This window comes from Stylophora pistillata, chromosome 10 (assembly GCF_964205215.1).
Source record: "Stylophora pistillata chromosome 10, jaStyPist1.2, whole genome shotgun sequence".
NCBI lineage: Eukaryota > Metazoa > Cnidaria > Anthozoa > Scleractinia > Pocilloporidae > Stylophora > Stylophora pistillata.
The window spans coordinates 26,176,714-26,200,052 of NC_142528.1; the positions used below are offsets into that span (position 1 = coordinate 26,176,714).

Sequence of the window (23,339 nt, forward strand, 5' to 3'; positions counted from 1 at the left end):
CAAGACAAAAATTCGGGCACACAAACTGCACAAACCTCAAATAAAATCAATATTTATCGTGGATCAGACACTAAACAAAGGATAGTGTCTTTGAATTTGATCAGCTTTCCTTGATACGCATATTGTCTGGCAAGTATGGATGAATAGCTATTCCACTGGCGAATGTTAAGCACGATGTGTGGGTCCACTTTGTATAATCTAATTTTCAGATCAATACTCGACTGAGAGAAGGAAGGGGCAAAGTTAATAGATTGTATTAATATTGATGTACACACCGTTTTGTATTCGATGCAGGATCAAGAAATATGGCAGCCCAACCGATCAAAATGTTCTATACATCTCTCTTTTCAAGTGAAGGAATCCCTGCTGGATTAGACTTTCAGAAAAAGGTGAATCAATTAGAAAATAAGCTAAAAAAGTAGCGAAGTATTACTTTTAACAAATATGGCTAGTCTAAAGAACCAATTCTGCATTTATTGATCATAACAATGACAGCTTTCCTCATTTTCTTCTTCATTAGGATACTCACGAGATGTCGTTTACTGAACAAGGAAAAATAGTCACCCAATGTTCACAGCAAAACGATCTACATTTCCATAACTTGTAAGTTACAAGTTCAGTAAACCTCACGTAACATGATTTTACTTTTAACCTTATAACCCATCATGAATGAAGACAAATGACTAGACAAAGCAACCTTAGGTGCTTTCGATGATATACCTCGGCTCTACTTCATTTTATGGCTATGTGGTCTACAATATCTGGAAACAAATTCAAACCCGTGAGAAAAAAGAAATGTTTTTGGCAAGAAGTAAAAATCTTTTCATTTCAAAAACTGCAGGTTCACCCCACGTTCATGTGTACATCGAATGTTGACTGATGATCAGCTACGCGTAAGTTGTATTACAGTCGATCTAATAACCAAGCGTTCATAGCCTCGATGTTATCAAGACAGTTTGTTTCCTTATTTGTTTCTGGTTTCTCTTATTACCTTATCGTGTACCGTTTATGGTCTATGCAATTTCTCTTTATCAATTTCTTTGCAATGTATCTTTAAGTTTTTTGATTTAGAACATACAAACGTCAAAAGGCTGCATCAAAGAACAAACATTACGTGAGGGTTATTTATCAATCTATTTACGTACTTATTTAGTAATCTTTCGTGTTTTCTTTTCTGCAGGAAACGGAAAGGGTAAACATTGTGGTACGGCAACACCAAGGAACGCCCCAATGCAGGGAACGATCATCGATAAATATACTTCCAGTTCGAGAAAGTCTGTAGATTTGTCGTAACATGAGTTTTCAGGGCTAGACGCTAAGAATCTTTCATTCATTGACTGCTATGAATGCTGCATAATGCTAATCAGTAAGATGTAATTAGCCAAGTAAGCAATGGAACTAATTAGGCTATCAAAGTGGTTTTCGGCTGAGTGTTTCAAGTAATCCAGATTTGCTTCATTAAGTTTCACGACTGGCTCTATAAAAAACTCGCGCCACTCTCTCTTAACCAATCAGGAGCCAAACGTAAGCCAATCCTGTTGTGGTTACCTCTTTTTCCGGCCATTGACGGCCACGGGTTGTTTACACGGCTATGGTTCACTGACTCATACTTTTATTGAATCATCGTTTCTTTTATGCCGCAGGTTCCCTGTTTATATCACTCCAGTAAATAAATAAAAAACCAAAAGAAACCTAGTTACAAAATGCCTCAAGACTCAGTCTCTAACAAAACAAAGTGCCTCCAGTGATTGCTCTAGAATGATTGAGCACATACAAAATGTTCATAGACAGGCCATTCACTAAAAAACCCTCCTCTGCGTTTTTTCAGCGCTACGTGGTTTCATCACATTTACAGGTTTCTGTCAATTGACGTGCTTCTTTCATCCATTTAAGAGAGTCAGTCCACAGTTAAATAAGCAGTACCAAATTTGCATTTCAACGTGTTGGTCAGCCTCAATATTCTAAGTTGCGCCGTCAGTCAAACGGAAACAACCGTCACCCCTTGCCGGTTTAATGTAACGGGCTCTGTATTAACATAGCTACAGTCTTAAGCAACAGATCACATTTAAGTAATGAAGGCAGTCACCTTAAACAGCGAACTTAACGTGCTGCCAAAAGGTCAGTAAGGATTCTAGAAATTAGACTGATACCACTAGCATACTAATTTTAGGCTAAAGCTATCCTAAGTCGTAATTCTTTCACAACCGGCAATTTAATTCGATAATTACGAATCCCAGTGTATCTACGTTTCGGAAGCATAGAAGAATGTGATTTTAAAAGGACAGAGCATTGAAAATGCTGTCTCCTGTACACTCAAGAGAATGGAATTATTTATGTTCCCACGAAGTAACGGAAAAGTAAACAAAACAAATCAAAGTATGGGCGGAATATAAATTTTTATAAGATAATACGGCTCAAAGAGGGTCTTGAATGAGCACGCCAAAATAAAGGTTAAGACGAGCACATGCAATGAACTCAATGAACAGCTCATTTTCCACACCTCGCCTCTCTTACCGATTAAGAATTAGAGAGATAAAAATACATGACACAAACACAAAGAAATTCTAACCTAAGGTCATCCTCATAAAGACTGAGCTGAGCCGCAGGAATTTTCACGCCACCAATCAGAAGGTGTTAAACAATTCTTCATAGCTAACTGATTGATCCGCTGTAGTCACGAGAATTTCAGTTAGAGTTTTATTGAAAGCTGTTAGAAGGGAGTTACATTTTCTTTGCCTGTTGTGTTTATTCAGGATGGTTAGAGCTCTCGACTGCTCAACTTGTTTCAGGTCTTCGTATCTCGAAGTCTACATCGACAGATTACAAGTAACAGAAAACGGTCACAACAATCAAAAAACGATCATGAAATGCGGAAGATGACATAAGCTGTTAGATGCGAAAGACTCTACTCAGATGGCGCCTTTTCACTCTGATGTACAAACTTCTAGGGTAAGAGTGGTAACTCAAATTTTGTAAATACAAGATTTTGGTTAGCATGCAAGGTTACGATTTCGCGTGTCGAGAGTGCTATGTTGCGGTTAAGAAAATCAATGACGAATACCCAGCATACCATCTAAAGGCGACGACTGATTCAGTTCATGCATGATAGAATCAATTTCAAGGTCGAATGCACCAGAGTGAAAACAAAACCTATCAGTGATTCAGCGACGCTATCCTTTACACACGGTATAAATTTCACGTATATCGCCAAAAAAGAGAAGCACCAGTGATACGTACCGAAAGTTTCCGATGAAACAAATCGTATTGGATCTGAAGAAAATAGCAGTTTTTTTGGTGTAACTCACCTCATAGTGAGGGTATGATGGTGTCAAAGCTCTCCTCTGCCAAGAGGAAATTCCCAGCAAAACTAATCAAAGTTACTCAAAGTTACTTCTTCTGCAAAACGGGAAAGTATCCCGTAGAACTTTGGAAGCTAGCCGAAATCCAAAATTAAATAAACCTACACATACTTAATCAATCCAAAAGGAGCGAAAATGTTTAAAGATGAAGAGGATTGACATAGATTACACGTAAAAAACTGGAAAGATTTTATCTCACGAGTTAGGAAGCCAACAATGGAATCATTAGCTCTCTTTTCAATACATTACTTCAACAAAATTTGGCCTTTGAGCGAAGGGCCACATAACTACTGATTAGATTATTATGCTTAAACCTCGGAAGTGAAAACCACTTCAGAAATGACGACAAACACGATTAGTCGGGGACTTCATAACGATTGGAACTGTACATTGGGCTAACAATTTGACGTGTTTCCTAATTACGGCGGTCGAAATGAGATTGAACCGGTGGCTATGGTAAAATTTCTGTCATATTCGTTCAATCCAAAGAACTACTTTGATACACAGAAGTGATGGCACTCGAAAAGAAGTTTCGTCGGTCGTTTAGGTTAAAACGAACAATCAGAAAGGGGCTGAAACGAAACAAATAGCCCAAATTTATGTCGTATATTTCCTTCTCTCTAGGTGTATAGACCGTGGATATATCTCTAGTTTACTCGTTAAGAATTTTACCATCATGTCGCCATTTTGACTGTTTGGCGCAAGGTATTTACGGAACTCGCCTTATTCCCTTCCTTCCATATTGTGTGTTTTTAAAAGATGGCGGAGAAACGTGGACGACGCTCTCTGGCTGATTTATCCTCACTGACAAACCACATGGAAAATCTCGTGAAATCAAGACACTCCCCCAGATGGCAACCATCTGACCAACTGGTAAGTGTAACATTAATCGTTAAAATTTAATTTTTTTTTTTTTTTTTTTTTTTTTTGTGGAATCACAGACATTTTGCCCACACGGTACTCTGAAGAATTATTTGACATCAAAAGGTTTGCAGCTAATAGGTTGTAAAATAACAAGTTATTCGTTCCTGATGAAAAATTTTCCCGAGTAAAAGAAATATTTGTGCTGATATGCAATCATAGGAAGCCAGTGACAAGACATGCTCAAGACTTTGACATGAAGGGCTTAAATTAGGAGTTTTGACTTACATCAGGCTTTCGCTTGTCTTTGATCTGGTCAGTTTTCTGAACAACACGACAACAGCTCTTAACGCCTTCCATAAGCCTGAAAAGATAAAAATTGCAGTTAACATAAGTTACAGAATAAATGACAAATGAACAATTTTTTCAAAAGATACACGATTAGAAACAACAAACACCAAAAAACCCCAAACAGTCAAACAAGCAAAAATAAAATTAACAAAAATCTGCAGACGGATAGAGAAACAAGTAAGTTACAGATCAGTACAAAAATTAAGTTTTTTTTAAGTTCTGACCAACGGAGTAAACGGTTCTCCTAGTAAGTTATGAAACCAATGCTATTGTATGTGACGCTGACTACAAAACTTTGTTGTTGTTTGCATTAAAGGCATACAGAGAACAGTCCCAATACCCCAGCGAGAGCAGTGACGAGGAAGAAGACAAAAACAAAGAGAACGAAGACATGAGATTTCTATCCGATGAAAGGTTATTCTGAAGGAATTGCTACATTTTGGCCGGTTTCAATAGCAGAAAAATCCCTTTCTTCTTAATTAGGAAAGTAAGGCATACTGACAATAACAAAAGTGTTTCTCTTTATTTTTCAGCCAAACGGATGGATTGATGAACACATCGATCATTTTGAGACACCACATACTGGTAAGAAAACGAGCAAACAAAAATTAAATGTGCTCCAACTAATTCTTCTAAAAGTGACTGGAGAGTTTAGAAACAGTTTGTGTTTCCAGAGAAACATTTGTTATTGGAAATATATATATATATATATATATATATATCTTTCATACAATTACAGCAAACAGTTCCTGCAAGACTTTTGAACAGTTTACCTTTTGTAAAAACGTTGAGATCTACAGAAACTTCAAGTGTGAGAGTGGTGTATTGTTTATAAAAACTCGACAATTTGAGGATTCCATAAGCTTTTTCTATCAAACAACTGCACCCCAAAATTAAATTAATAAAAATTTCCGAAAAAAAGAAAGATTTTAAGACACTAAGTAAAATAATAATAAAAAAAACCTTTAAAAGCTTAAACCTTAAGTCTTACTTCCTATCTGGTTACAGCATGTAATTCTACTTCCTCTCACTTGTCTTTGATAATTTCTTTTAGAGATCCAATGAACAGAACATCAGAAGTCAACCTGAAGACCAATTCTACATTGGTCTACTGGAGGCAACGTGTTTGTTGCTGTTTACATCGTTTCTCCTCATGGTGGTATATGTCTACATACATATCTGAGGAATTTGGAGTAACTTATAAACTTGCCATAAACCCTTTATTTCCCATACTGTTCTCAATATATTTCCTAGGGTGCTGACAAGGAGACTTTGTTTAAAAATCAAGACCACCATCAGTTGGTGATCATTTATTTTACTCTCGTGATGTTAATGTGTGAGTTAAGGGTGATATTGTAAGGAGAAATTAGATGATATTCACTCTTTGGAATCAAAAGAGTCAACGACATTTCAAAATAAATATATTTTCATTCCTAAACATAGTGCAAGTGTTTTGTTCACATCTCTCCTTTCAAATACATAAATTGGAATTCCTTCTATATTTGGGGTGATGGACCAAGGGGCTGATGTTGATATTTCATGGAAAAGTAAAAACAGAAATGAAGTGACTGTACACTGAAGCGGACCTCAATAGGTTTATTTCGCTAATGAGGTATCCGCCTGACACAGAAATGCACACCGAGCCACTCTATTTCCTATGAATAAAAATTCACCTAACTTGGGATGCAGAATGGTTGTTCAGGTCGCTATACGGATTTTATCTGAATTCTTCTGAACCTATAACATGGTGTATAATAATTGTCAATTGCATTTTGCACAGAGCCCTAAATCTCTGATCTCGCAACCATAATAGAACATCAAAACAAATATCTATTCAATATGGTCAATCTTAGTTAAGTTATAGAGAACATACTGAGGATGAAATCACTGAGTTCACCCAATTATGTTTCGCTCAACATGAATTCAAACTATACACAAGCTATTTGTAATATAAAATTATGAAATGGACCATCTAAAACCTACGGCAATGTTTATGTTACCTCCCCCTTCCCCCCCCCCCCCGAAAAAAAATTGCAATAAAACAACCTGCGTTTAAGGGAAAAGTCCATTTCTCACCTCTATAAAATAAATTCCCTGATCTGTCTACCAAGGGAGACTTGTTTGTTTACGTAGAATGGGCTTGTGTTCATTATAGGCAAGGTTAACTTGGGAGTGTTGTTTCTGATCGTTTTACTCAAAGTCTAAAAAAAACATCCGATCATAAATACTCCAGAAGATTGTTTTTGACACTGCCTGATTATTTTTAACAGTCCTAGGCATTCGAAAATTAGAAAAAAAAACCACTTGATTTGTTTAAGGTCAACAGTTTAAACCAACAAATCAGTCAACCAATGAAAACAAATATCTAACAGCTTAAATAAAAAGTCCAATGAAGCGAGGTAAATAAATATGGTAACTAACCACAAAAAGATATCGTTTTAAAAATTAGATATTCAAATGGATCTGTTCCAAGCTTTAGTTAAGATTTTAATTATTATGGCACACGTTAGTGATAAAAATGCTTCTGATCATGTTTCGTCTTCACGTCTTAAACACAGTGGCTTGGGCTACTAACTCAGTGCTTCGATTATTTTCATCGTTAATCAGCGTGCGAACAAATAAGTATCCTGGCAAAGGAAAGTAGAGAAATGTGTTGCATTAACTAAAGTAAACGCCTCCGAAACTAGATTATTTGAGACAGAACCTCGACACATCAGACGAAATGAGCGCGTTTGAGTTAAATAATTTCGTTCACTGGAATAACACTTTTAGCTCTCCAAAAGGAATAGAGCGGTTTACACAGATCGACGGCAAGATCAGACGGTTTGTAAACACTTTCACAGCTCTTTTACCCTGGTCTTTGTACGATTTACCAACGTCTGTATAATTTATATATTCGTAAGATTACCTTTACGGTTCTTTTATCATTTCAAACCGTTGAATCATGCAGATTTTTTGTTCAGGTACATGGATGTCGTCGAAGCAGACGGGCTCCAAAAAATCGCACAAAGATTCGTCCAAGATAGTTATAACAATAGATATCACTTTCTTTAAACGTCCAGAGATGGAAAATGATGAAAAAGATGGAAAACATTTAAGTGCCATCGATGAAAATCCGTTACAAGATACTAGCGACCTAATTGTTGCCATAGTGACCGACGTGGGCTCATTTTTCAGCGGGCTCTCCAAAACAAGTCCATGTGATTACTCGCTGATCGTGGCGAGATTTTTGGACTTGGACGGTTTCAACTAGGTAAAGTAGTAACCAGGAGCACGCCAGGTTCCTTCGAGTAAAAGGTACAGTTTTCGCGCCACTCATATAATAAGCTTCTCACAGTTTGTACTTGAGATGTTAGCTGACAAAGAGTTGCTTGGAAGTTAGCGGTACCAGGACTGCTGGCTTGTTGCGAAGCAAGCAGTAGTTTTGCGCATCATTTTCCACCTCACGTCTCTTATTTTCGCCACAAATTGCATTCCCTCTCCGAATTTCAAACCAAGAAAAGTGGAAAACTGTCGCCTCTTGTGGTTTCAAGCGATTGTTTAACGCTCACACTGTACAAAAAGGTCTAAAAAATCTTCCAAGTTTGAGCAAATCTAGAAAACAATAGTCTTAAAGGCTCCATGCGAAGTTTGAAACATTTTGACGATGGGATTATACTCTTTGAAAAACACATGTTTGTAGTAAACTTGCTTTTAAACTTATTAATATGCCCCGATAGCTTGCCTATTGTTTGTGTTTTAGGCTGATATGGCTGATCAAGACATAGGACAAATCGTGAGTACCCTGGAAAATAGGTGGGAAAAGGGCAGGGGCTGCTGAGTTAGATGCCGGTCAATAAAATATTTATTACCGAGTTTCTGTTGTATCACTGCACTATTTTTCCGGATCCTAGAGAACAGGGAAATCTTTCGTGAACTTATTTGTTATTGACCTTATTTGTCCATTATGACTCACCAGCACGAAAATTTGGAGAAGAGAGAACTGTGACAATAACGGACTCCATTGTGAAAGTTGCACGATCAATTAACGTACATAACAAAACCCTTGAGGTTTCTATACGCTAACGTAGTAGCCACTGGAAAGTATAGGTTTATTAAAGGACCAAAGAGCTGGAGATCTTTCTTCATAGAGAATGCTTTCATTAAAAGTTTCAAACAATCAGGGGAAAAAAGTTATTTATCACTGACATCATACCTTACATAGACTGGCAATAATAATTTTAATCAACAACAAACATATGAAACATATGTGTGAACTGCGGTTATGAGACGTATATGTGAACGATCCTTCGCAGTAAAGCACTATTTGAGCAATAGTGAAAATCAGACCTGAAAAAAATTTCAGGCCTGTACGGGATTCGAACCACGACCTCTAGCGCTGCACTAGTATCGCAGAGGTCAGTGGTTCGAATCCCGTACAGGCCTGAAATTTTTTTCAGGTCTGATTTTCACTATTGCTCAAATAGTGCTTTACTGCGAAGGATCGTTCACATATAAATAATTTTAATGGTGTACTAATAAGTAATGCGAAAAGAGTAATAATTTTTGTTGTTGTTGTTGTTGAAAAGAAGGGTGCAATTTTATTCTCTCATTTATGTTGAACTTCTTGAACACACACACACACACACACACACACACGCACGCACACACACACACACACACACACACACACACACACACACACACTGCCCTCCTTCCTTCCATATTAATCCCCATCCATCCATCTAATAAATTTCCTCTTTGGGCAGAGCATAGAAAAAAAATCTATAATTATTTTTAACTTACATCACTCTTCTTCTCTGCTGTTGCACATGTTTCAAGTCCAGTTAGCCGCATGATGGATGATGCTAAAATAATTGCAAAGGAAAAACCCATCAGATACATAAATCCTGATATAATGCTGAAAAGAAAAACTTATAACTAAAGGTTTAGGAAACACTGAAAAGCAGTACACAAAAGCTTCATTTAAGTTAGACACACAATATGGAACATTCTTATCATCTTATCTCTACAGTGGATGACAAAATTGGGAATTTTTTTCAAGGCAAATTTTATTTTATCCCATCTTCACTCTCAAGAGACTTAAAACAATAGGTGTAACTAAAGAGGCTAGAGTACTGATCTCACTTGGTGCAATCTACCTGCAACAAATAGGCTGACAAGAGAACCTATTCATAAGCACAACTTATTGATAAAATGAAAGGTTAGTCATTTTTGACATCAAAGGTGACAAGAAGAGAATACGGCTTGAATTTCACCCTATCCAGTTTACTATCATATTCTGCTTTAATGGCCACTGATAATTATTTTGTTTTAAATTTTCAGGTCTTTGACCCAGATCTGGATTTAATGGTCACGCTGAGGTAAAAGCTACATAACATAAGGGTTTTAACTACATCACTTCAACAAAAGCTTGGGTGCAGGTGCCACTAAAAGAAACTGGGATTCTTTTTAAAAGAGATTCAATATCAAGGAAGTTTACTCTCAATTATAGCAACAAAGATACATAAATCATATAGCATTCAGAGACGAGCCACATGACTCATGATGAAAGGAAAATATCTTACATGGAGCGGTTGAAATCTCTCCATCTTCTAACCCTTAAGTCTAGAAGGACTCTACTTGACTTGATCTTCTTTTACAAATGTTTAAAGGGACTCTTAAATATTAACTTATCTAGTTTTATTATTTCCAGACAAAATGCAGCATATGAACGAAGAAATGCTGATCTGTCATTTAAAACTCAATATGCGAGAACAAACATGCTAAAATATTCCTATTTCCATAGAACAGTTAAAGCCTGGAATTGTTACCTATGCATGTCAGGAAGTCTGAGTCTCTTTCTGATTTAAAAGTCTTTGTAAGGCATATTTATACCAGTTAGATGCTGAATTAACCTAATTTTTTATTATTATTATTATTATTATTATTATTATTATTATTATATTATTATTATTGTTATTATTATTATTATGTATATAGGTATGTGTAGTGTTTTTCTTTTTTGGGTGGCCTTTTGTAAGGGAACCTGTTCCTGTTTCTTGGCCTTCCCCCTCAGCTTTGTATATGTGTTAAGTTTGTTGAGAAAATGATTAAAGTAAAAGTAAAGAACTAGCAACTGATTCAAAAGGCACGTTATTTCACGCATGTCGAATTTTGACCAGCCTCTTTCGCAGCTCTTGTTTAGGATTTCAAGCAAAACTTCTCACACAAACACCTTTTTGAATTGAACGGGAAGGAAGTTGAGTTGTTACTTAGAACTTCGTCAAAGGAGACAACATTTTAGAGGGAGTCCCTCCTGTTTTAATTCCTTTCCTCTTCATCTCACGCCTCTGAAATGCAGTGGCATGTGTGGCAATATTTATAACAAGAATTAGTCAATAAGAAAAAATATTGGTACATTGACCCTTTCAAAGAACAAGTTACCAATGATTTGCTTGTCTTTGTTATAACAATACATTAAGTAGAAGGTGACAAGAAAAAAGATTCTAGACTAGAGAATATGGTTTGATTAAGCACAAAATTCTCAGGACTGAAATTGTAAGTCATGTGTCTCAGGTGACGAAAATTGATCTCAAGAGTGACAGGGGCAAAGCTCTCTCAGATCTTTTCAATACTGAGACATTCCATAAGGTGTGTGCCACCATCTAAAATACTCATCGGGGTATGGTAATTTTAATTTTTACCCATAACTGACAATCTATACTACGTGTGAATGAATGGAAAACAGTATACAATCTAAAAAATTTCATCAGGTTAACATTGAGAACGACTGGGACCAGAGCAGCTTTGAATATGAACAGTGTTAAATTCTATTAAATTTTAACATTTCCAAAATACATTTCAGCTAAAAGAAGAAAAAATCAGGGATTAGGAATATATTACATCCTGTGTTAACTGTTTGTTTCCTTGTTTTTAAACGTTTTTTCTTGCTTTGCTATTAATGCATTAATAAACATCTTCAGGACATATAGAGAAAGACCAAGTGGGGTATTCTTACCCCCATAAGATATACAGCATGACTGCATAAAACAACTGAAATGATATATGATGATTCGTTTGTAGGGACGAGGGAGTAATTCTAGATTTAAATTATGAGGGTGGCAACCCTCCAACAGCTGACAGTGCCCAGGTATGACAATTACTCCACTAAGCAGGGCAAGAACTCTTACAAAGTAAACTTGTAGACCATCTAGATCTACGTTAGATTTTTTGTCAAAATTGTCTGCCTTAACTTGCGCTAGTGATGGTTTCCTCTGTGAGTGAGTATTAAATGTTACGTAAGTACTGACATGTAGAAATATCCTATTATTTCCAACAATAAAATAAGAAACTTATCAAGATAAAAAGCAGAAAAGAGAATTGGACCGACATTAGTGATTCTCTTTTCTTTACAAAACCATCACAATTTTGGTAAATTAACGTCGTTATTTTTTAACAGGAGAATGTTCCTGAACAGGACCCTAGGAGAGGTTGCACGGTGCACCCGAGGTAAAGGATTCTTCCAAAAACGTTCAAGCACAGCCTGCAGCATGGTTTGCATATCCCATTTAAAATACTGTTACCCTATCTACTTCGAATAAAGGGTTCTTTGCTATTTTAAGTAAATGCTATGATCTAGACTCGAGGAAAAAAAAGACTAGGATTTAATCACCAGGTTTCATGTCCAATTTCAGGGGTCAGTATCCTCAGGGAGGAACTAACCCACAGGTGGGTAAATATTAACCATAGATTAGCCTCGATTCTATTTTGTATAATTACTTGCTGGACTAATGCAAGTTAAACTATTCTGCAAAGATGGTGCACTTTCTTTTACTGAGATATGCCTAAGCACCAATAAAAGTGAATTTAGGAGCTTCCCAGGTCAGTGACAGCTAAACCTCCCAAGGTGATTTGAATCATATTTTAGCCAAGGCTTATTTCTTAACAATGAGCTTTCTTTTCATGAGGCTACTTTGATTCAGTTACAAAATATCATGCCAGGAAAGGTAACACACCTTTGGTCTGCAGCTTGAAAAAACTTTAGCAGGAGTCTATTGCTTTTAAATGTTCCTACTTGAAAAGAATTTAATTGATGTGCAATCAAATAAGTCCTATGGAAGATATTTTTCTGAATAACTCCAGTCTAAATTACATAAACCACTAACAGTATCCTTGTCTCCCTACAGAATTTTGCATCAACTCTAGATTCAATGTAAGTTACATAATGGTAAAAAAGACACGTTATCTGCAGGCCCCACTAGTGAGCAGCCAGGGGCAGCTATTTAAGCAAATTCTGTTGTTTAAAGAAACAATGACTCCAAGAGGGAACACTGAAAAGTTTACTTAGCCATAACAAATCTCTTTTCTTTTCCTATTTTTATTTGTACAATTTTACAACTTTTTTCCTTTTTTAAAAAAATTTTTATTTTTTCTCCATTCCTTCTTTTGAGATTACAATTGAGTCTTACTAGGTCCCAAACATCATCAAAGTGCGGGCAACAAAGACGCACGAGGTGTGATAGGTAGGAAGAAAGCCTTCCCATCACCCAATCCTCACTCACTGCATTCGCTCTAAACAGGACAACAAGGGAGAAAACTATAAGGCTCCAATGACTGTCAAATGATTTCACTATTTGGACACTGCTTTTGACAGCTACCCACTAGTTTGTCACCCTCAAGAACAATAAATAAATGGAGCATTGTGATAAATGATCGAATGACACAAGAATTTTCTATCTTTTAGCCTCCTGAATATAGTGCGACTAGAGAATTTAGCCACTCGAATCTATATTGAGCGGCAGCAGGTAGGTGCATATATTTAAAATGCACACATCTGTGCCACTGACACGTTCTGAGTGGCCTTTTTAAGTTGGGCTTTCAGTGGCAGCAGGACTAATGTCTCTTTTTTTTTTTTAAGTGAATCCTAAACCATTATAGTTCGATAAATATCCAGAGGAACACATATTCTGAGGGGTACCAGAAACCTTATTAAATTCCAAAAAAATGAAGAAAAAATTGTACATCCCACCCAGAAAGGTTTGTCTGGAAATTACATACACTGGAGACAAAACACCCTATTTCTAAAATGTTGAATCGTCAATTTTCTTATGAACGTTACATCCTTTCTGTTTCTCAAGTGATTCTCAAAGGAACTCTTCATGAGTGTCTACTGCTCAAAAGCTTAACATTTTTTTTTTCTCATTTGACAGATGCAGTAGATACCCAGTCCTTAAGACCACACGCCGAAGGGGGGACACTGTCTATGCATCTGTTTAAAAGATTGAATCAATCCGTGATGTGTGACAACATTTCTATTAAACGTTCAGACATCCACTTTCTGTGCAATACCAGAAGTTCTGAAATATTTCATGATTTACTGTTTCTCCACCAGAAGACAAACTAAAGTCAATTGGGGAATACCATCACCTCTTTCCCCTTTGAAATACCTTACAACGTCTCATGGTCGCCCTAAAGACGTCGCTAACAGGGATAAATGAACCTTCACCAAGGTTCCTTTCATAGCTCTGGACAGGAAAGCTCCAAGCCAAGTGCCACCTTCCCCTCCCCCTCCTTCGCAAAGACTCATTGACATACTGACTTACTCAAACAAAAATTGGATATTGAAGCGATTTCACTTTGACTTACACGTTTTTCACTTATACGTTTTTCCCCCCTTTAACTCCAAAACAAACCTGCTCAATAATTACATTGTGAAGTTTCTGCCTAATATTAAAGCATGGGTACGGTCGTAACGGCCAATGAACGAAAAGGTTGGCGGATCTAAGGGGATTTTTTCTTCTTTGCGAGGAATAGTAAGCCAATGAAATCCCAAAAAATTAAGAAATCAAATGCATCTCCATAATTAGCACGTGTTTCACTAAAACTACTCAGAAAATCTTGGAAGACTTTGAGGAACGTGTAATTAAACATGGTACACCTAAACTGCGCCACTTTGCTGCCAATCAAGCGCACAAAGCAGAAAGCCCCGAGCGGTTCTACTAGGTGTTTACAGGTAACCTGCAAAAATTCAAACGGAGCGTCAAAAGAAAGCTTCACTGGAAAAAATACGCTTTAAAAAGTAGCTCTAATGCCGAAAATTCGCGTTAACTTTTGTACACATTAATTTCCGTGTCATCGATAAATTTTGATGAGTTTTGCAAGTTGTGGAGATAATATTTCTTTACTGATGTCAACCTTATGATGGCTAAAGAGAAACTTCGTGTAAGTTAGTGAATCTTTTAGAGGAATAAACATTAATATGGCATAGTCAACGAAATAGCGTCACAAAGAGTCACACTTTCGATCATGGGCGACCATTCTACGCGGGGTAAGTACATGCTGAGATTCTGAGAAGAGTTGCTGGAACCTCTTGTATTAGCCACAGGTTCAAGAAAATTGTAAAGGTTCTACAACAAAAACGTATAGATCATCGTGACCTACGTTCTTTTGAAAGGGCGCCGGACCAAGTAAATTCGGCCCAGCAAAAACTTCTACAGTTCCACACAAGGCTCTGTCTTAGCAAGTGACCTGGGCTTGACAATAACTTTTCAACTTACAAGTCAAGTGGCTAGTGACAACTTAGATGTTACAACAATTTCAGCAACAATTTCAGTTTGTTTACTAGCCAAACTGGCTAATGAAAATCGAAAACCACCAGCCCTAGTCTGTGGCTAGTTGGCTACCGTTAGTTTCGAGCCCTGAGGTCTACACAATTCGTTTCCTTCAGCTAATAATCGCTGTTGAAACATTAGGGCTGGTTTTCACTAGCAACGAAGTTGGCGTTGGAGTCATAACTGGAGCTCTCAAGAGCACCTATGCTCTGGTGAAAACGGTGGTCTCTCTGCTCTTCTGATTACGACTACCATTCTGACGTATTGACTCCATATAAATAAGCTGCAAGCTCCAAAAGAAGATGAAACATTACCTTGTTAACGGAACTGTGACACTGGGGAAAAAAGTGACAGGTCTAAGCACTTAAGGTCATGGGTGACATGACGGTAATATAACTGTCACGTAATGAGGATAACAACGATGCTCGATTGTCAACATCACTGATGCAGTCTGCTGTATGGACTTCTGAACAACGCAAACGCTCCGGAACGGGACAAACATTCTGTCCACGGCTAACATTTTACATCCATCCCTTGAAAGGACTTAAAAAGACGCTGAATGGCGGAGAACTGCTCAAGATCGAACAGCTTGGGAAAACGCTGTAACAACCGTCTGCAGAACTCGGCCTCTACTATCTGCAAATGACCAAAGAGAGACACGAGAGACCCCTGAATGGTGAGTAACCGGGTGAAGGGGAGGAACTTGTTTGACAGGTGTGTATCCTTCCATCGTCTTGCGTTTAATTGCTAAGCCACTATTGGACTATTTTTTTCAAGTCTTTTCCTCATCAGACCGAAAAAGCCTTCCAGGCTGAGCCCACGGTATGAGACTCTGTTACCCATCGTTGAGACCATGCGCAAAACAAGCGCTAATTTCTCAACAACTGCAAAAGCTAGAGAGAAACTTTCAACACATTTATATCACAAGATCATAACAGTTCTGCCGAATTTAAATCAAGGTAAGGGCAACAACTTAGAGTTTCCGATTACTGTGAATCCTCAGGAATGCTTAATTAACTGGCTGATCGGATTATGCAATGTTAATCCGGTTAGATTCGCAGAGATGCGACGGAATTACCGAGTTTATGATGCGGTTTACACAGTAGCACTTCCGATAGGGGTTGTTTAGTGATTCAAAGATCACTTCGCTGTTCATTTTGTTCGCCAGCATTTACAAATTTACACTAAAACAATTTTAGACAGCTTGATTCCAATATGCTCTTCGTATGCCAAAGCTCAGTGCCACAAGACCGTGTTTGTTGATACCAATTACGTTTCGCCTAATCCGGCGAAAACACAAGTTCCTTCCTAACTGCTGACGCGTTACGGAAAGCCTTACGAGAACACCTTCACACTTTCTATTATTTAAACAACAATCGGCATGGTAAATGAGTTGTTACAAACATGACATTCAGTCATTGTCCACTTGAGTTCTAAATATTATAATTTGGTCACTGAATACCACCTGTACTCGCAAATACAAAGAAAGCTTTCACACGTTAAGGTTTTAATCACAGACACGACACAATAATATTATGAAATAACCTGAGAGAGAATTACACGGCAGAGTAAATAACCTCTTCCGGAGCAGACGACCATATGTCACATCGGAGATTAACACCCTATCGTATTTTAATTGTCCGTAATTAACAAAGTACTTTAAATAAACACGTGCACCATTCAAAGAGGCCGTTGGGTAAACAACTCTATAGAACATATAAATTCACACATCAACTGCTAAAGGCACTTGCTGTGCTCTTTCTAAGGACTTAAAGAGTTTTAAACCCATAGTTCAAGAAAACAAAACTTTGCCTATTTAAATTAATCCATCATTTGCGGTTGACAGCATGACATACAGGTATTAACAAAGATAAATACTGGAGCAATTTCAAGCGCCTGCTGGCCATCGGTAAAACTCTTATTTTGGGCTAATTTCACACATGAGCAGCTGTGATATTTTATGACAGCAAAACACAGTTTCGCGTGGCCTTGAGTGTAAAACAATAAATGGGCTTTAGCTGGCTCTGTTTCCCTCGGATAATGTGACTTTGGTCGCTAGGACTGAAAATCTCTTAATAACGAAATCAAAGTGGCAGTGGGCCACTGAACTCGGACAATTAATAATTATTATTATCATTTTCTTTCTTTCTATTTTTCCCCTTTTTCCTTTACTTTTGTACCTTCTTTTTACAAAAGTATATGATTTTCGCGTTTAGCCCGAAACATCTCCAGTTATTGAGCAGTAATTAGCATTTAAGAAGCTAACTCCCGCAGCGCAGTGTTTGTCTTGTCTTCTCCTGCTTTTGAAAAACGATTAAACTGAAAGGTGTACTTAGTATGCTCCATCATAAAACAAGCCACTTGTCCCTGGGATCTGCTACAGTTACGGTGGATCAGGAAAATGTACTTCCTGAAAATAAAAACTGTACACTTTCTTCAGTTACGTCTGTCCTGACAAAAATGTTGCTTTTTTTCATTACTCTAGATGGCTGCGAAAAGCAGAGAGGTAAGAAAATAGATTTTCTTAGATACCGTTTTTCATCAACAACTGACCTAAACAAAAAAGCCAACATTCTAGCTAAATTTGAAATGAATGAGAGTTCTGATAGCTTCTGTGATAAACGTACTTCATCGCAATTTCAATTTTTTAAAATAACAGGGAAATTATTTGTCTTTCTGGTTTCCACGAGACAAATTTAGATCCGATGAGACCAACATATGTATATTTGTGTACACTTATAGAGTGAAGATTCAAGTTCTTCTGATGGAGATGAAGAAGGAAAGGAGTGAGTCTATTTCGGGAGCCAACATGTCTTTACGAAAATTTATTTATTTCCCTTTGTTGAAAACCAGAGTGACACCGTGGTTGATGCCCCAACAATAATACCTGGGTTTTGGTACAATTTGGTGCTTTGTTTAGAGGTTAACTACCAATGACCAAACACCGGGATATCCTTGTTTTATTGCCTAAAGGCAATGTCTCGTCATTCTTGTCGAGCACCCAGTTTTTGGCTACGCAGTTTAGACAATGTACCAGCATCGACACGGGTGATACGAAACACTGAACCCTGTTCCCGTACCTACTAGCACAGAAATGACACAGGTTCAAGAAAAAAAAAGAAGAAACTTGTGTTGAACGGAAAATAAGAGTTTGTTCCCCATGCCATCAGATAGTTAGATCATAACTCGAAAATTTGTTCTCTATATCAGGCTAATCTTAAAAGTCGGCAGCCTAAAAATGTACCTCAATTTAATACAAAACGTTGACTTTTCTAGAAATAATTCCAACAGCGACTCTAATCAAAGTAATCAATCAAAGTTTTTAATATCTTTACGTGGGACATGATTACCCATATTGCCCGAACCAGAGGCTCATGTATGAAACGCAAGACAACAACCCACCCATACCACCCCAGGGGAGGGGCATCCATCACACAGTAATCTCGTGCGTGGGAAATTAACGACTCCTACCCCTAACCCTGCAGGAGACGGGACCTCCATTTATTCGTCACTATCCCAGAAGACTAGAATATCTAAACCATTCCTTGATGTTATAGAAAGGCAGCATATTCTTCTCAATTATTTTAAGACCTTGAGTGTTGGTCCGGCCAGGGCTCGAACCCTCGACCTCCCGCATATCAATCCAGCGCTCTATCCATTGAGCTAACCGGGAGGCGGTAAATTTTAGGTTTTAGATTAAGTAATCTAAATCCACGATTCTCCCCTCGTAACCTTGTTTATTACAATGATTATATTCTAAATGTCACAGAACACCTCAGCAGCCTGATCAAACAGAAGACGAACAAGGAATACTCTTGCAAGGCAACAACAACAGCACTTCCGATGGTTTGGGAAATGATCGTCGAGTAAGTGTTGCAGACAAGATTGTACAAGCTTCTCCAATTGAGTATACTCAGTGAAAGGTCTTTATTGACTGTCGAACTGCCTCTGAGGCATCAACTTAGAGTTGAGTATTACCACCTTCAAAGTTAACGCTATCGATTCGAGCGGAACGAATAATGATTAAAAGACACGTATTTCAAATGCATTGTTATCTTCCTACAGATTAACAGTAACGTAGCAGATCAGCCGGCTCTGATGGAAGCAAAGTAAGTCATATACTCCTTACAACCACCACAAACCTTAGGTAATGCACACGACCTTTAATTCCCACAATTCTGATTAAAATGAATGCAAATAGCAAAACAGATGTACTTTAATATTTTGCAGCATCAAGGACGAAGTCCTCCAAGGATGTGTGCGGATCAGAGCCTTCAATGGGGTAAGAAACTTAAAAAAAGCAAGCCAATGAACAATAGTTTTGTTCACACTTCAAAAGAAGAGAAAAGAAAGGAAAAAATAAACAATGAGCTTGACCAAGCTGACCTAAATGGAAATCAAGTTGTCTTGTGAAAATGCAAGAACAAATACTGAAAACAAAGGAAAAAATGTGAAAATTGAGCAAATCTTAATTCTCATTTCCCACTTTAGATACTGTACATGCTAGAAAAGCTATTCAAAAACAATAAGTTAATAAAAATTGGAAATGAGACGCGCTTTAATTTTTTCAAATGAACTTAACGCATACGTTCAACAACTGCTGAGATCCCACGAAGAAATATAATGAGCTTTTTTTCCTATTCTCCTTTGAAAGCATTGTGAACCTCAAGTGCTAATATGTGAAAGACGCACGAAAACTCGAGACCTGAACACACATCTCGGGGTTTCTGTTATCTAGAACTAGTCGTCGCGACGACTAGACAACGGTACTTATTAGTGTACGTTTTTCAGAATTGTTACGAGCCATTGCCTGGTTGGACAACATCTGGGCAAAGAGTTCAACAATGCACCGAGGACAACCCCCCTTTGGTAAGCGAAACGAAAATTAGTAAGCTTCAAATAAGAAAAAAATGGACTTTAATTCAAATGAACGATCCACGAAACAAAAGAGCCACTATTTTCCTTTTAATTCAAACCAACCTGTTAGAAAGCAACTGCAATTCAAGACACTTATTGACTCATGCTGATCAAGTGTAAATAGAGTGATAAGTTTATTTAAATTTACTTCTACGGCTTCGAAGAGTCACTCAGCTACAAATAAAACCAGAAATTGTTTTATCAAGAGGGAGGTGAGGTGTGATAATTAATAAAACAAATAATTCTGAGTAAAAATATCATTTTCGGAATTGGATACGACGACGAAGAAATGAACCTTGTAATCTGTATAACAACTAAAATAATTTATTCTAATGAAAATGCAGCAAAGCAGGCCGTTTTCTTGCGCAAAATATCAGCTTACTTACTTTTCTCTAATTTCATCTTTTGTAGGAACAAGATAACGATAACCATCTTGATAATTATATAGCATTTTTTATATTTATTATACTTTTTTTCCTGTTTAATTTTTTTCCTACTTGTCAAAGAATTTTCTAACTTTGAAATAAAATTCCATTTACTGGTATGTTCATATTCGTGCATCATTTTGGCGGAACAAATAAATAATTGTAAAAGCTATCATGCTTTGTCTTCACATGGATGTCTAATCCACCAGAGTGCTCTTGCGAAGTTAAGTGATACCGTACCATCATTTCCATCATAAACCTGAAATATCGCACCCCGAACACCCCTGACCTCGTCCGGTTTGTCTCTTTGGTGTTTTTATGATTCACTCAACTTAAATGCAGTTAACAAAAAAAACCAAAAAAACCAAAAAAAAACCAAACCCCCCCCCCCCCCCAAAAAAAAGAGCAAGGATACAAACAAAACAAAAAAAACCAATTTAAACCATTTCCAACTGTTCGCATTACACGTTTCTTTAAAGAAAATAATTAGGGACGCCAGTAGAACTTGCCACACGATATCATCGAATAAGGTCTGAATGCTAATTATTCTTCCTCTTAATAATTGATATCTAAGTTAATCTTACAATACTCTTCCAATTATTTAAAAAGGGGCTAAACTCGACGACCCATTTCACTCACAAAGCCCAACCAAGATTGCAACGGCAGTATAAGCTTTAGCCCTTTTAAGCCTGGTTCGCATATAATCGCAGACGATCGTAGGTGATCGCACGTTCGCTTAAACCACTCAACCGAAGATCGCGAATCGCATGTTCACATATGATCGCAGCGATCTGTGACAACCGAGTCCATGGTTTACCACTCCGCGGCAATACAATGTAACTCCAGTCAACAAACATAAACGCAAAGGACGCTAAACTTTTAATAGGTGTTAACATTCTGCTTCTGTTGTCTTTACTTAAACGGAGAATCGCTGCCAGATCAAAGAAGAAACGTCGCTTCTTGGTGCAGAAAGTCTTATGAAAGAGAGAATTCTTTGCTAGAGCGACTGAACAGACAATCGTATTTTCTAATTTTTCATAAACTGTTCCGTGTCAATTTCACCTTCCACCTTGTCAAAACACACGCACGTGTAACAGTTGATAAACAACTGGTTGTCATGGTATTCATGTCACAGAGGAAGACACTAAGTCATCCACGAAAATACCAATTAGGTAGATTTAAGTCAAGTTCAGGGGGTTTCACGGCATTAAAAAAAAGCTACACTTGCAGGCCAAACTTCTACTCGACAGGGATTTGTCCCAGGGTAAATTCCCGAGTGCAACAATGGAAAAACTGCAAAACCAGCAACGCTTACGGAAATAACGAGCGACTACCAAAAGAATAAAACTTTGCTTACCATTGCCACTTAATATCTTTCCTATGTTTTCCTGTGGTCTTCGTCAGCCTCCATTTGTTGTTATAGCTAGATACGCTATGATTGTATCATACTAACATATCACGCTTCATGTCACATCCGCATAAATAAACATCACAATTAAGAGCTTTTTCGCCAATAATTCTCTTCTAGTCCTGAAAAACGGATATGGACGTACTGCCCATAGAGCAGTACATCTAACCAGGTTGTAATCGCTGACTTCTCACATTCTTATTATATAATATATGTAGACATTTCATATTTCGCTTTAACAATACAATCGCCTACTCATAATTGAAATTTTTCCATTTTGAGTAGTTTCAGTTTCCGGATGAAGTCATCGAAAATTACAGCAAAATTACCAAGGCATTCGAGACCGCGTCAGCCTGCCCTATTTAAGACATCACAGACTTTCACGTACAATTTATTCTCCTTTTGAAAAAAGAAACATCATCGAATGTTATGTTAATACCACATTGAAATACTTAAAAAATCATCTTAAATTGGGTCCTTGATTGTCGTAATAGACCAGTTTGACATAATATGCCCAGACTTGTACCTTCTATATATTTCCATGTAGGGCTTTTTCCCTAATTTGCACAGAAAAAAAAAAAAACTCCCCGTGTAAAAGATCTAAGAAACTTGCTCGAAATCACCTTCTCTTGTAGAGCGCTGAGAAGACAGGTTATGTAGCAGATAATAAGAGGAATGCATTGTAAACCGCATTCGATCGAGTACAGCGACAAGGGACAGAGGTAGGTTTGTCGACAACATCACACAAAATATATTTTCAATCAAAGTGCTACACTGAACATGTGAACTGAACTGCAAGCGAATTGTCTATCTTCCTTTAAGCACAACGAACATTCGATGAATTATACATCTAAAACAAGACTTTCGAGTTGTATAGAAGTGAAAGTAAAGAGATCAATAAGATGAACAGAATTTCCTCCCTGAATGACACGCAATCCCACAAACTTTCTACCGCTAACTGAAGTAATTCTATGTCATGTCATACGTGCTTTATAGAAACTACGCACCGCCAAGTCAGTATAGGGTGGAACGGGCGAGGAAACTACAAGCATTGACCTCACTAGAGACACGATGGACGCATCCTTGCAGTGAATGTCGCCATCTAAAGAACTACTTTTCCGTGTGCGCGTCCCCGGATTTTTCACTATGGTTTGGTAAATAGCAAATAGCAACCAATCACCGTTCGAAATGTTTCGTTTGATCGCCGATCCATCCTGGAGGTAGAACTAGATCCAGGCAACCTCACAGGTGGAAACCCTCTAATAAGGTACTTTCAAAGACACACATTTAAAATGCCGAGTCGAGATAACCAGGGTCCGACACCAGGTTACCTGCTTTACTAGCCACCGGGCTCGCGAGTTCTAACATTTACCAGCCCGAAACACAACTTGGTAGCCCGGATCACTTGGTTTACAATTTGTAATTT

General features: G+C 37.6%; 5 protein-coding genes and 1 long non-coding RNA gene across 29 annotated transcripts in view; 5 read left to right on the top strand and 1 right to left on the bottom strand.

The window, feature by feature from the left end:
* LOC148722412 (uncharacterized) overlaps positions 1–23,339 on the bottom strand; it is a 39,590-nt gene that overhangs the window by 923 nt on the left and 15,328 nt on the right. For 3 of the 12 annotated variants that reach the window (XM_088735469.1, XM_088735470.1, XM_088735459.1), the window contains exons 3-6: positions 9,357–9,418; positions 6,648–6,772; positions 4,509–4,584; positions 314–376 (exon numbers count right to left, since the gene is read on the bottom strand). In XM_088735469.1, coding sequence (XP_088591595.1) covers positions 6,650–6,772; positions 9,357–9,418 — 185 coding nt within the window. In that variant the 3' untranslated portion in view covers positions 314–376; positions 4,509–4,584; positions 6,648–6,649. Of the gene's footprint in view, positions 1–275; positions 377–4,508; positions 4,585–6,244; positions 6,309–6,647; positions 6,773–7,063; positions 7,199–7,866; positions 8,356–9,356; positions 9,419–23,339 lie in introns of those variants that run through there. The other 9 variants (XM_088735465.1, XM_088735460.1, XM_088735467.1 and 6 more) reach the window with 9 other exon arrangements.
* LOC148722413 (uncharacterized) lies at positions 527–1,695 on the top strand. The gene is made up of 3 exons (XR_015992312.1): positions 527–603; positions 842–893; positions 1,181–1,695. It is a non-coding gene; the product is annotated as an uncharacterized LOC148722413 (long non-coding RNA).
* On the top strand, positions 1,843–6,009 carry LOC111322976 (uncharacterized). Of its 4 annotated transcripts, none has more exons than XM_088735455.1 (5): positions 1,843–2,949; positions 3,984–4,238; positions 4,888–4,985; positions 5,105–5,156; positions 5,626–6,009. In XM_088735455.1, exons 2-5 carry the CDS (start codon positions 4,119–4,121, stop codon positions 5,752–5,754), a joined length of 399 nt encoding a protein of 132 aa, XP_088591581.1. In that variant the 5' UTR covers positions 1,843–2,949; positions 3,984–4,118; the 3' UTR covers positions 5,755–6,009. The 4 variants fall into 4 exon arrangements, with proteins under 4 accessions (XP_088591581.1, XP_088591579.1, XP_088591580.1 ...); XM_088735453.1 differs by having other exon boundaries at positions 4,119–4,238; XM_088735454.1 differs by having other exon boundaries at positions 4,119–4,232.
* Positions 7,194–13,886, top strand: LOC148722414 (uncharacterized). 3 transcript variants are annotated; one of them, XM_088735473.1, is made up of 9 exons: positions 7,763–7,868; positions 8,314–8,346; positions 9,897–9,934; positions 11,637–11,703; positions 12,013–12,062; positions 12,248–12,281; positions 12,740–12,765; positions 13,297–13,357; positions 13,763–13,886. In XM_088735473.1, the coding sequence occupies exons 2-9, from the start codon at positions 8,320–8,322 to the stop codon at positions 13,769–13,771; spliced, it is 312 nt and encodes a 103-aa protein (XP_088591599.1). In that variant the 5' UTR covers positions 7,763–7,868; positions 8,314–8,319; the 3' UTR covers positions 13,772–13,886. The 3 variants fall into 3 exon arrangements, with proteins under 3 accessions (XP_088591598.1, XP_088591599.1, XP_088591597.1); XM_088735472.1 differs by lacking the exon at positions 7,763–7,868 and adding an exon at positions 7,194–7,394 and having other exon boundaries at positions 13,297–13,886; XM_088735471.1 differs by having other exon boundaries at positions 13,297–13,886.
* Positions 15,575–20,624, top strand: LOC111323015 (uncharacterized). Of its 2 annotated transcripts, none has more exons than XM_022926272.2 (8): positions 15,575–15,877; positions 17,649–17,669; positions 17,906–17,949; positions 18,933–19,029; positions 19,229–19,272; positions 19,394–19,445; positions 19,955–20,032; positions 20,492–20,624. In XM_022926272.2, the coding sequence occupies exons 2-8, from the start codon at positions 17,649–17,651 to the stop codon at positions 20,594–20,596; spliced, it is 441 nt and encodes a 146-aa protein (XP_022782007.2). In that variant the 5' UTR covers positions 15,575–15,877; the 3' UTR covers positions 20,597–20,624. The 2 variants fall into 2 exon arrangements, with proteins under 2 accessions (XP_022782007.2, XP_022782008.2); XM_022926273.2 differs by lacking the exon at positions 15,575–15,877 and adding an exon at positions 15,884–16,122.
* LOC111323016 (uncharacterized) overlaps positions 22,290–23,339 on the top strand; it is a 29,462-nt gene continuing 28,412 nt past the window's right edge. For 2 of the 7 annotated variants that reach the window (XM_022926277.2, XM_022926278.2), the window contains exons 1-2: positions 22,290–22,635; positions 22,910–23,180. The gene's annotated coding sequence lies outside the window, so the exon portion shown is untranslated. The remainder of the gene's footprint in view (positions 22,636–22,909; positions 23,181–23,339) is intronic. The other 5 variants (XM_022926274.2, XM_022926279.2, XM_022926281.2 and 2 more) reach the window with 4 other exon arrangements.

Excerpts from the sequence above, each read along its gene's own strand:
- LOC111323015 (XM_022926272.2), top strand. The coding sequence starts at position 17,649 with ATGGCTGCGAAAAGCAGAGAG. Across the intron at positions 17,950-18,932 it reads GGAGATGAAGAAGGAAAGGA|AACACCTCAGCAGCCTGATC; the intron begins GTGAGTCTATTT and ends TAAATGTCACAG. Across the intron at positions 19,273-19,393 it reads CCGGCTCTGATGGAAGCAAA|CATCAAGGACGAAGTCCTCC; the intron begins GTAAGTCATATA and ends AATATTTTGCAG.
- LOC111322976 (XM_088735453.1), top strand. The coding sequence starts at position 2,914 with ATGGCGCCTTTTCACTCTGATGTACAAACTTCTAGG. Across the intron at positions 2,950-4,118 it reads CTGATGTACAAACTTCTAGG|ATGGCGGAGAAACGTGGACG; the intron begins GTAAGAGTGGTA and ends TGTTTTTAAAAG. Across the intron at positions 4,239-4,887 it reads CATCTGACCAACTGGTAAGT|GCATACAGAGAACAGTCCCA; the intron begins GTAACATTAATC and ends TTTGCATTAAAG.
- LOC148722414 (XM_088735472.1), top strand. The coding sequence starts at position 8,320 with ATGGCTGATCAAGACATAGGACAAATC. Across the intron at positions 8,347-9,896 it reads ATCAAGACATAGGACAAATC|GTCTTTGACCCAGATCTGGA; the intron begins GTGAGTACCCTG and ends TTAAATTTTCAG. Across the intron at positions 11,704-12,012 it reads CAACAGCTGACAGTGCCCAG|GAGAATGTTCCTGAACAGGA; the intron begins GTATGACAATTA and ends ATTTTTTAACAG.